The following is a 13,113-nucleotide window of genomic DNA, read 5'->3' on the forward strand; positions in this document are numbered from 1 at the left end:
AACTGTTTATATTTCTGCATAGTTTATTAAGAAATGAAAAATCGTCCAAATAATGTATACACAAAGAATCAATAACAGAAATGTATACATTTTGTGCTTAGTATACAGTAAGCAACTTAACACAAATAAAACCCTTACCTTTTTTTTTTTAAATCTATGTACACATATTGCACACAGAATTTTTATTCTTATGTTAATTCTCTTTCAAAACAAAAAATCAATAAAGTACAGGTGATTAAAATTTATAAAATTTTATTAAGGAATGAAGCTTAAAAAGGAATTCAATATGGCATAAAAATATCCTAAAATAAAGACCATTTATCACATAAATGAAATGCATTCATGCAGTAAATCAAAACTATGCATGGAGAAAGAAAGTTGTTGCATAAAAATCCTCATTAGAAGCTATGCAATATGAAAATTTAAAAAAAAAAAAAAAAAAAAAAAAAAAAAAAAAAAAAGCACTTCCTTCACAAAGTGATACCAAAGTCAACTGTACAACACACATATATACTCTAAAATAAAGTTCAACAAAAAATGAAAACAAAAGATGAAATACTATGAAAATATTTAAACAAGTTAAAATGAGAAACTAAACAGGAATGAAAAGTAACAACTAAAATGTATATAAATCTACAAGTTACTACACTATGTAAATAAAATCAACTTCAGTAATAAAATGCAGCTCAGCATATATTTTAAAACATAATGCAACACCTTTAAACAGACTAATATCAACAAAGCAACAGAATGCTTTAAACTCTTTGACTATGAACAGATGTAAATGGACGGATGCTATGTTTGATATCCCTTTATGTATATAAATGCAAATGTTATAAACAGTTGAGAAATACTCCTTACAATAAACACTTTCAACAACAAATGAAATGTTAAAATAGTACATCTCAACCATACAAAAGTGAGGCTTAAAATGTATTTTGTAAATAAATATTAAACAAATTTCTGAAGGCACTTGCATTGTAAAGGCACAACTCAAAACATTGTGAAGTCATAACAACTCAGAAGGATACAGGAAATAAAACATTATATTAATCTAAAAATAATACAACACCTATATGTCTAGTCTGTAACTAAATGCTCATAACCATCAACTGCTATAAAGCAGTCAAAACACGATCATAAACTGAATTAAAAATTTAAAATTAAATAAAGATACCACCCACCTAACAATCAACTTCTCATAAAACGTGCAGAAATAATGAAAGATATGTCTGTCATATGAAAATACATACATATATATATTACGCAGAATAGGTAGAGGTAGAACTTTTTGGTGTAGCAGATCTGGTGTTGGATTGTGGCTTTGTAGAGTCTTCAGAATGCCTTGAAAATGACTGCTGCTTTACAGAGTCTTCAGAATGTCTTGAAAATGATTGCTGTTTCACAGAGTCTACAGAATGTCTTGACAAGGAATGGGACTGATTCAAGCTGCTCATTGTACCCATCTATAGTTCAGTAAAATTAAAACATACAAAACATGTATTAATTACTATTTGACTTATGATGTGTCTAATATAAAGTCTATAAAATAATAAAATATTAAATTTATTTTTAAAATTAACCTAAAATTATACAGCGAGTGAAAATGACAATGAATAAAATATTTAAAGCTTTAATAAATAAATAAATAGGGAGCACAGTATTAAAATTTGTTCATTGCATTATATTAACATTTATTTTACAAATAAATTTGCCTAGTTTTCATGTGGAAATATTTATGCACATTTCAGAATACACAGTATACTGCACCAACAAAACTGAAGAAATACATATGAAGAAAACCCCAAAAATGTATATATGATTTGAATTATGATAAAGTTCTTGTTTATTAATATACTCTTTACTTTCGAAATTTAAAATACAGAAATGAGTAATATTGTGAATGACTGTTTTTAAATGTAGCCTAACTGCTTTAACTATTCCTTCTTGGAAAATGTGCATCTTCATGGCACATCATGCCAAATACTACTTCCAAAACTGCACTCTCCAGACCAAATTATCTTCGCTGACAGTATGAAATATTCTTGGAATGTAACTTTTCTAATGACAGGATTTGAAAATGTATGGACATGTGATTTTCAGATTCCCATCTGATGACTTGCTTGCCTCACATATTTTCTTCACTTCTGAGAGTACATATCCATGAACTTTTCTAGCTTTGTGTGGCTTGCTGATGTTCATGCTTTTCCAGAAAATTTTCATGGATATTTTGAACAATTCCATCTGCTTCAAACTTATCTCTAATTCAAGTGGTCGTAATTTGCATATGTGGATCTATTAACTTTCTCCTATATTGTCTTTCCACCTGATTTGCATTTTCAAATTTATAGGTATTTAGGATGCATTAAATAAAGTGATTATTAGAAATTGTATATACATTTTGGCGCACATGTAGTATATGTAACATACACACTTCTAAAAAAGAATGTGAGATATCTTTTTCCGAGATATTTAATTTCAATTTGTATATTTGATGCCATTTTCCACTTGCTTTGAAAAGTCAGTTGCTAAATAAATTACAAAAATTCAAGCTCATCTCCCCCTTAAATGCCATTTAACCACATTCCTTTGTAATACATAATATTATCGAGTATCTATATCTCAATATTCATAACTTTTATTCTCTTAGATTCATAAAAAAGTTCATTAAAACAGAAATATTTCTTCATTTTTAATCTATGAAAACAATTTTATGGTGAAATACTGAAGCCAGCGTTTTCTAGAACACAAATTCTATAAGTTTCAGTAAATAAAATTTCATTTTTGAAAAAAAATTATATTGATTAATATTTCACAAGATAAACTGCATACATTTCCATCAACTGTGTATCAATCTGAATACACAACTGATCAAATGTACGTATCAATCTGAATACACAACTGATCAAATGTACGTATCAATCTGATACACAATTGCTCAAATGTATCAATTTCAATACATTTCAATCAATCTTTTCACAATTAGCATCAAGAACCTTTTCTAAACTGTATTTTTAGTTAAAATATAAATGCAAGCATTCTCCTTTTTTTATTTGTGTATGGCCCCTAAATATGATTTCAAACTTTAAAATGAAATATCTCGGTCAATTTTGTTGTATGAGTCATATACTTTTTGCATTTTATTTTTTCATAACGAATATACAATTTTCCAAAATGTATATTTGTTTTGGAATGTATAAAGAGGGGGAATGTACACCTGGAGAATGTATAAAGAGTTTTCACAATTTTTAGAAATTTATTTTCTTAAATTTAAAATGCAAAAACATATATATTTGCATCATTCAACACTTTCTGTAACCAGAAGTACATATCTATAACCATGTAGTGAAAACAAGGGCCAGGTACAGACTTTAGCGGATAAAGTTTATAATACATACTTTGCACCTTGCTTGTTTATGTAATAAAAATTTATCACAAGTATTAATTATTCAGAAAGGTATTCATTATTTTTTTTTAATTGCACAGTATGTTTGACACTTTTTGATCTTATAATGTTAGTAACAGGAAGGAAAAGAAAATAAAGAGCAACACATTTTCAGTTTTTAAAGTTATTAAACATATCTGAAAAGGGCAAATAAAAATACCAACTTTACAGCTAAAACAAATTTAACAAATAGCATCACATCCAATGTTAAGATATACCTTATCAACTAGGAAAAAATGTTATCAAAATAAGAATTTAACATCACAGAAAAAATGGCACTCAGCACTGCAATATTGGCATAAACAAAAAGAAAATTAATTTCTTTATGATTTTACGTTACTGAAATTTACTCTTTTATAAGGAGGAAAATTAAGATTACTGATGCATCACACATTTGCATTACAATTTTACAATGCATTACAATTTATAAGAAATTAATATATAAATCTTCACTCAAATTCATTAATTCATTAAATTCTCTCCCCCCTCAAATTCATTATTTCATTGATTTCTTTTATAGTAAACTATTTTAGACAAACACTTTTTGATGAAATTTTGAACAGTCTGTCTTTTCTTTCTACAAGCTCAAAAGAACTTTTGGATTTGAATGCCGAAACATTTGTGCCACTACAATCTATCCACAGTTAAACGGGGATATATCATGTGCATGACCATGAAATGTTAAAACATGTTACTTATTAAATGAATACTTTATTCCATAGTCACATCCACAACAAAAGTAGCAGATAGAAAATTAAAGAAAGTTATATCTAATGTTTCAGTACTTTATTGATAAAATATATAAAAAACAAAATTTGGGGAATAAACCAAAACAAAAATTCTTAGCCATGAAATGAGAATAAGGTATTAGTGTCCTTACATTAATGAACACTAACTTAACACTTTTATAAATTAAACTTATAATGTTCCATAATCAAACACAGAAGTGAAGTAAAAAAAACATTTTCATTTTCTGTTACTTTTAAGTTTAATTTCCGTTGTTGTGGTAAAGAAAACCAAACAGCCAAATATTATTAATAATTCTTAGCTGACAATGAATCCAGAAAACTTTGCACAAATTTAAAGTAACATCAAGTTACAATCGACAGATATTTTTTTAATATCCAGAGAAATCATAATATAAAGTTTATGGTTTAAAAGTTACAAAAATAGTCCTGCAAGGGATTTTGACCTTACAGAAGTACTGCTCACAGAAAAAGAACTTGCAGAAGGTGTGAAAATTCAAGTGAAACTACATACCTTTAACTTAGCCATATCTTCTAATCTTGTAATATCTGCTAGCTCTTGATAATTTGACATGACAATAAGCCACATGAAAACCTGGAGTTAAAAAATACAGTTGTTAAATTAATAGAATCTGAAAGATGATAATTTTACAACAGCAAATTATTCAGTGCCTTTCCAAAATGTAAAAAACACGCCTAGAAGAAAATAAATCTTGCACATTTTTTCAATTCTAAAAAAATCAAAAACTATACCACAAAATGAAAAAAGAAATTCATATATAACATTTAAAAATTACTGCATTCTCATGAATGCTAAAAATCTCATTAGAATCAAGCTAAAAATGAAGAGAATAAAATGAATTCATTTAAAGTCTAAATAATATACATTTTTGAGAGGAGCAGTCTTAAAACAGTGAGATTGATATCATACAGTCAAAATAAAAACCACTTTAAAATTTCCCTGTATGTGTGCAAACACTTGTACTTTCAGTCACACAGTGGTACATCATTAAGATGCTTCACTAGTTCATTCATGCAATAACCCACTATCAGTTTAATGTTCAGTTCAGGCATGTTCAATAACCCACTATCAGTTTAAATATATGGAGGTTAAGAGCAACTCTCCAGTTCTGGGTTCATTAAATATAACCACTACTAAGAGTCATGACATATTTAAATAAAACATGTACAAATGATGAGAAGTGTCTGTAACAGTCACCTCATTTCTAGTGGTTTTCAGTGTTGATTAAAGAAATTAAGTTCAATACCAATAAAGGAATCATTTGCAAAGACCAGCAAATGATCACCAAGGAAGTTGTATGCAATGTAAATTCCTGGTAGTTCCATCAAAAATACTGTGAAAAACAGGTAAGAAGAGCTGCTGATGCCTCTGTGTACAATACTGTTACGAATTTTTACATAGATATGTGATTTTAGTGCAGTTATATGTAAACTGTATTTTTCTGTATAACATGAAAACCCAGAGAGACAATTTTACAATGCATTACAATGATTTTACAATGCATTACAAGACGATGCTAGGATAGAAAAGTAAGGATACAGGGGAAAGTCTATTTACATTGAGTAAATGGCTATTTTGATCATTTGGCAAGATATTGCCAAGTTGGCAACTTTTTTGGTGACTAATTTTTGGCGCTAAATTTGGCGACATTTGGTTTGGTCCCTGGATATTGTAATTGATGTTCTGTGTCAGCCATCATATGCCTTCCAGTAATTTGAAGAAGCAGGCTACTAGTACCTGCAGGAGGCTGGCACTGCAATCACAGAGGATGGAGACAGCATTTTTGCATAGCTCCAAAATTTTTTAATATAAGTTTCAGTAAATGTTTTCAATTGTCTAAAAAAGTTTATTGCACATTTCCTTTGCAATATCTCATCAGTCAAACTGAAGATGGAAACTCTTATCTTCTTCACTGATCATCTCTACACGAGTAAACAAAAACAAACCCTGACACAGAATATTCAGATAAGTATCCTTTCTTTTCTCTAAAGAAAAGCAAATTTTGTATCACTGAAGTGCCTTTAAATATCTTTATTTATTATTTTCGTAAGATTCTGCCATTATACCATAGTTAGTAATTACTTTAAGTAATGTGTTTTTTTTTTTTCCTGTGTGTGTAATTATTCCATAGAAACGCCACAATTTTATCTGCAGTCACTACCCTTCGGAGGTCCCCCTTTCTTGCTTAGAAATTTCTTGAGAGGGAAAATGGAGGATCTTGAGTATCGATGAATGTATTACATTATGATGTTTGTAACTACAGTCCCCCGGACCTTTTTCAGTTCTGAAACTTAGAATTATGAGCAAATATAAATACAGTGTGCCTGAATTTGTTTAACCAGTACTATAATAAATTACGATAGTTAAATTAATAAATAAATATTATATTTAATTGATAAAATATTTAATTAATATTAAAAAATAAACTCTATAATTTATTTATTTATTTTTACTGATGTGCTCGCACACTGTGTATGGATTTATAATTTTGGCAAACGCTATTCTTCTGAAATATATATGAATTTTTTGGGAACGGTAATAGTTAATGTTACTTTAGTTAATAAATAATATGTACTTCTTTGGGATGTTACGTGTCTTTTGTAGCTAGGTCTCAAGATAAAGGCAAACACATTGCCATGTAAGGACTTACCTTTTTTTTTTACTTAGTTTGGACTTAGTTAGGACACTGCATTCATTTGCAAAAATTAGTGTCTTAAGTTTGCTTCTTAAGACACTAATTTTTGCAAATGAATGCAGTGTCCTTCCCTTTTGTCTATACTCATGGATACAATCATATTTTAGGAAATTTTATACTTCTTTTCCTTTTCTTTTTATAGGCCTTTTTTTTATTAATTTATTTGGGCCTTTTATTTTGATTTTATTTTGTCGCATCTTTTTGTGATGGCCTTTCGAACTCGTACAAAATGTACGAAGTTCTTTTTACTCTCCTCTGAAATACAAAATTGCCCTCTTTCTCCCTCTGAAATACCTTTCTTTTGCACCTAAGCTTGATTTTTCGCTCATCAGTGCAGAAAGACTTAGCGGGTGCAAAACAAGACATCTGTCTACTTTGTTTCAAGAAGCAGAAACTATTAGAACTATCTCGGCGGTCGGGCGAAAACTATCTGCTCTCAGTAGCAGTTGTGAGTAATCATTAGCTGTTTAGTTCAGCATAAGTTTAAAGTATTGAGAAATCTGTGTGAGCTTCACCTTTAAGATGCACTTTGCATTGCATTGTCTTTATTATTCTTAGTAGTCTGAAGTGCAACTACTGATTGATACATGAAGAGCTGTATGACTATATCTGTGAAAAGTTCCAAAACTGTTAAGTGTTTCTTTTAGAAAAATAAATTTTATCAACCTATCATTGGACCTGTGTGCATTCAATTTATTACAAACCCATATGGATGAATCAATGCTTTGGTAACACCCTGCTTTAACCTTGATATGAAAAGTTCTAATATCATAAAATGTCATCTGACAATTTAAGTCAAGATCCCCATGCAGATGCACTATACCAGTAGTGATAATATCGCACTGTGAATTTCTATTGTACTGTGAATATAGATAAGATGGGTAACTCCTCAAAGGAATGATAAAATTTACCTTACCTAGCTGGCTACAAATTATACCCTGTTCCAGAGGAGTGAATGAAGGTAATAATAGTTTTTACACCTCATGACTATGACAATCATAATAGCTAACTCACTGTCTGAATAATACTTGAGGTGTATGAAATGTTTCAACCATATGACTAGTTGCTGGTCACTGATTAGAAGCTGTAAAAGTAATTGGAAACTGAAGAAGCAAGTATCTGTGATATGCAATCAAATGGCCAGGAGTATTAAAACTGCTGTTATAACTCATTGATGGAATTGTAGTATTTCCAATATGCAGAATTGTGTTAAAGAATATTTTTGTTAATTTTGGTATAAAGGTGCACATGGATTTCACATTGAGCTCTATATGGATTGCTTCATTTCTTATGAATCATCCGTAATTAATGGCTTAACTTAAAAACAGTGTTTTGACCAACTTGAAAGCATTGCAGTTCTTTTCACAAACATTGTCCCAGATGGGACAAGCATAGGTGATAATGGAATACAATATGGATACACAATTTGTGCTCTACAGATAGAAATCTGTTCTAAACAATTAAAGAGGTGAGTGTAGTTTATGAGTTTGGAATTTAGTTTGTTTAAATGCAATGTGAGGCTTCCAAGTCAGGTGCTAATCAAATAAAATTCCCATTTAATTGACTTGTTTGGTCCAGGAAATAGATGAGTTGCACATGATAACCCATTCATTTTCATACACACTGACCTTTTCAGTGAAAAGAGCTATATTTTTCAGATTAATCTAGAATTTCCGATTTCTAAGTTTTCCACATTTATCTGTATTTTCTAGGATTGGAACCAAGTATCTAATGAAAGCATATTTATTTGTAATGCATATCTAAAGGCCCCCCTCCATGGGAGACATGTTCTTTGAATAAGTATCTGTGGAGGTCTGCAGCACCTACATCAATTGCTCTACACAGGGAAACATATCTTTGGAGCGTCAGATATGTCTGTGGACCTGGACCGGCATTTGTGATTATTGTGCATGATAGGATATATTGTCACCAGAGACATATTTGACCAAAGCCAATTAAATTGTATATGATATCATGTGTTCAAAAAGTAATGGCAGCTAGTCTTAGTGTTTAGCTTAGTGAATTACATATGGTTTGAATCATTTGGAGATTTGTTATTATTTCAACAAATTTAATTTATAGTGCAATATGTTTTAGATATCATAATTTCAGATTGATTTCTTCACAAATAGAATATGTTTTCATGCTGACATGAATGATTTGCTATTGTAAGCTACACAGCGGCATAATTTTTTACCTCAATTTTAAACTCCCCACTTAAAAGATTACTACAGTACAAAATCCGTAATTGCGGGACTTTGGCGATTCTGAATTAGGGGTTTTTCCGGATTATAGATCATCAATTTACATCTGGTAAGATGGCATGCAGAAATTATACAATTAAAAATATGAAACCATAATTTATGAAATAAAGAGCAATTATGATCTAAAGGGTATCAAAATTTACCAAAAAAAAAAAAGCTTAATATTTGTTTACTTTATTAAACATTTCTTTCAATGTAAGTTGTTTAAGTTGCTTCATTTTTTGTGCTAATACTTTCTCTTTAATTCTATAAACAGACATAATTTCTCTTTCAGTTACAAAGTTCTACTGTTCAAGTCCTGTAATTGCTGTGTCGAGAATACCGACTAACTCATCAATCAAAATTTTTTCGTTTTCAATAACGTCTCTGTCACTTTCTTCACTATCGGAAGGGCGCATGGGTAAACGCTTTATGCGCATGCATAGCAGGCACGTGCATTAAAAGCGCATGCATAAATGCTTTACGCGCATGCGTAAGCGCATTACGTGCATGTGTAAGTTTGTGGCTTTGAGGTCCGGATTATAGGTCATTCCGGATGATGGACGTCCGGATTACGGACTTTGTACTGCATATTCTTATGTTCTGAGAAGTCTAACAAATGAGAAAAGCTTAATTTATCGCCTATTCTCATTTGATACTGATTTTCTACTGTTGATGATTTTTCCATTTTTGGACTAAGTCTAACTAGATCGATCGCTTAGTGCATTTACCAAACTGTTGAAATTATCATGAACCAGTAAATTGCAAATTCGAATCCAACTGATTTATTTTCTGAATTTTCCACTCAAAATAAATACTTTATTGTTTCTGTAACTAAGAAAGATCTTATTATAAATAAAATTTTATATCAATGAATCCTTTACATAGTAATTTTATGTTAATTATGTAAATATAAATACTAGATTTCTAAGCTATTTATAGTGTTGATAAATATATATGAAAAATAAAAATTTTTATTTATTTTTCGTACTTTGCATTTTTAATATATGTTACTTTCTGTCTGTTATTAAGCTTTCTGTTTATCATTATTATTCATATTATTATAGCCTTTTTTTTAAATAAATTTCAGAAAAATAAAGGTTTTGAAACTGCAAATTTATCACGTTTACAGTGAGACAAATAGAAGTCTCCTATTGGATACAAATCAGGTTATTTGCTCTGACTGTTCTGATTGGCTTGGTAACTCTGAGCAACTTGGATACAAAAATCTTCCAGTGCAGACGAGAAGCTGTCATGTGATACATCTGCAAAGGAGACTTTAATGCATCACTCAGCAACTTTGTCTCCTCATCTAGAAAGGTCTTAACTTAGCCAGGAGTTGAACTTTGAATCAGAATTGCAGTTTTATCTGTGTACATAACCAGTGTTGTGTCCTATGTGACTGAAGTGATAGGATTGTGCAAATATTCTAAAGAATAAAGCCCAGAGAGGACCCATGTGAGACACCGGTCAGAAGAGGTCACTAAGTTGAGAATCAGTTGTCCACATGAATGACAAAGTATTTATCTGAAAAAAGTTAGAAGAAATGATGTTTGTGATGTAATCTGAGAACCTCCAGGTTACAAATTTGTATACGAAGCTCTCCATCCAGACTCAATAAAAGGGCTTTGCAACATTAGAAAATGTAGTGCTGGCAGGCAGTTTGCTTTGCAGGCCTTGAGAAATGATCTCAGTCACTTGGTACGTTGCAGGCAAATAGTTCCACTGAAATCCATATTGTTCTGATATCAGAATACTTTTTCAGTTTATCTAATATAACATTATTTGAAGAATGACATGTTTACCAACTCTAATCTGACAAAACAGCAAGCTGATATGGAGATAGGATACTAGGCCAATGGAAGACAATTTTTTTTTTTTTTTTTTTTTTTTTGTATGGGGAAGATGATTGCCGGTTTTCAGCACAAAGGAAATATTGAAACTTCAACACTAGTCTAGAGTAATCAAATCTGAATATCAGCAATTCATATTCTCATGATCATGTAGTTGGAATTAGGGCAGGACTTTCTCTCTTCCTGGCTTTGATTTTGCAGATACAGTAAAAATTATCTGAAAAGCTCAAGAAATACTGAATCTCAGGTAAGTGAAAATTCTGGGTAGTTTGAATGTATTAAAAATGCCAATTGCAATAGGAATTGCTGGCTCTTTATTTCATTAAATAATTAAGAGATACAAGTAATGGATAGAGCATAGAAAAAATGTAAACTGCTTGTCAATTTTTCAAGGTGCATCATCGTAAAAGTTTTGCTGCCCAGTGCAACACGTTGTATTGGTTTTACTACTGGCTGCCATTGAGTACTCATCAAACCCATTGAAACAAAGGAAATTCATATGGTAAATTTGTGGATCCCTTATGTAAGCTGTAATCCTGAAGCAGCTGAATGCATAGAATAAACAGAACATTCCTGTCCACACAGATAAGTAGATATTTTTGCTGAAATGGGAAAAAGATGCCGAGATTTTCAAGACTTCTGTAATCCTGTAAAGTATTGTACCACTAAAAGAATATTTTCTGCCATAAAAAGATATGCGAACAATGCCTAAATCTAGATTAAGTACTGAAAATATAAATGCTAAGCTAGTTGTGAGACAAATCTATTTCAAGAAATGTGACAAGTTTAAAGGTGGCCAAACCAGTGACAACATTACTGAAGTAAAGTACATTAGATACACTAGGACAAGTGATATTTCTATTACTCAAAAATTAGAAATGCAATTTTGATATTAATAAAGCTTTACAATGCAGATAAAGAGAAAAAGCATATACTATGTGCTAGCAGAATATACCAATATTAGATTTGTCACTGGTGTTACATTAAAAAATGATGAAATTACTATTCTGAGCATGGGGGCGAAATATCGTTTCATAGCAGCTGTCTATTAAAAGTTCAGTTTAATTATAATTGGGTAAAAGACTGATTCTTGTAACTTAAAATCATTCATTTTGCATTACTATTTTAAATTTTATAATATGATTATATATTTAAATTGAAACCAGATCTTACATCAAGGATCTGTATGTTTAATCTTTATTACTGACAAAACAAATTAACCTTGAAATATCTAATACTTTTTTGAAACCCTTATACTGTTGAAAACTTCCAATTGTAATTTTGTATAATACTTACTTTGGTTTGAATTTTCCATTTTCCTATTCATTTAATATTTTTCCACCCAGATGTGCCCAACAGCAGCTGAACAGTAAAGTTGCTGAACACTATAGTTTGATTGGCATTTGAATTTCTGCGAAAGGGCTGGCTACATGGGCATTTTCATGGTTTTCTCTATATGTAATGTGAATACATGACAGTTTCTCTTAGAAAAGTCTTCCATAAATGTATCTATCTTCTTACACAGGTAGCCAAAATTGCTTTGCCACATTCAGGCAATTGAACAAATCAGGCTAGCATTTGTGAAGTGAGGTTTCTATTAGTAATGTATGAGACAAAGAACTAATTTTGCTTCTTTTCAATGGATATATTGTGTATGATTGTATATGTGCTTTGCCATAATTAAATAAACCAAACTCAGCTGGATTCAGGAAGTGTCTGTTAAGGAATTCTAACTGTATATATATAATACAGTTAAAATTCCTTAACAGACACTTCCTGAATCCCCAGACTCTTGAAGAAGACCAATGCACTCATATTTAACGGATATTTCCTGAAAATGGATAAAAGTCTTGGCTCCATGGATCCATTAACAGGAGGTTTGACTATGTGCTCTTCTTTTAGTTTTATGCCTTTCTGCATGCTCATTTTTCACTCCCAAGTGTGGTCTTTCATTGATCCATTTTAATATGATCACATGTGTTACTTCATTTTATCACTTATTTCTAAACTGGAGAATATCTATCAGGATAATTAGGGTTTTGTTTGTTTTTCAAGTTTCACATCTTCATTTGATAATAAAGTAAATATTATGTATAATGTAAGAGAGTC

At 30.5% G+C, this 13,113-nt stretch overlaps 1 protein-coding gene across 1 annotated transcript in view; it reads right to left on the reverse strand.

The window, feature by feature from the left end:
* LOC118182610 (uncharacterized) overlaps window positions 1-13,113 on the reverse strand; it is an 88,680-nt gene continuing 75,567 nt past the window's right edge. Inside the window, exons 6-7 of the mRNA XM_035351984.2 lie at window positions 4,706-4,786; window positions 1-1,466 (exon numbers count right to left, since the gene is read on the reverse strand). Coding sequence (XP_035207875.1) covers window positions 1,263-1,466; window positions 4,706-4,786 — 285 coding nt within the window. The 3' untranslated portion in view covers window positions 1-1,262. The remainder of the gene's footprint in view (window positions 1,467-4,705; window positions 4,787-13,113) is intronic.

Source organism: Stegodyphus dumicola, chromosome X1, assembly GCF_044657685.1.
Source record: "Stegodyphus dumicola isolate Sdum_Otavi_A_Nest chromosome X1, ASM4465768v1".
In the NCBI taxonomy this organism is placed as follows: Eukaryota; Metazoa; Arthropoda; class Arachnida; order Araneae; family Eresidae; genus Stegodyphus; species Stegodyphus dumicola.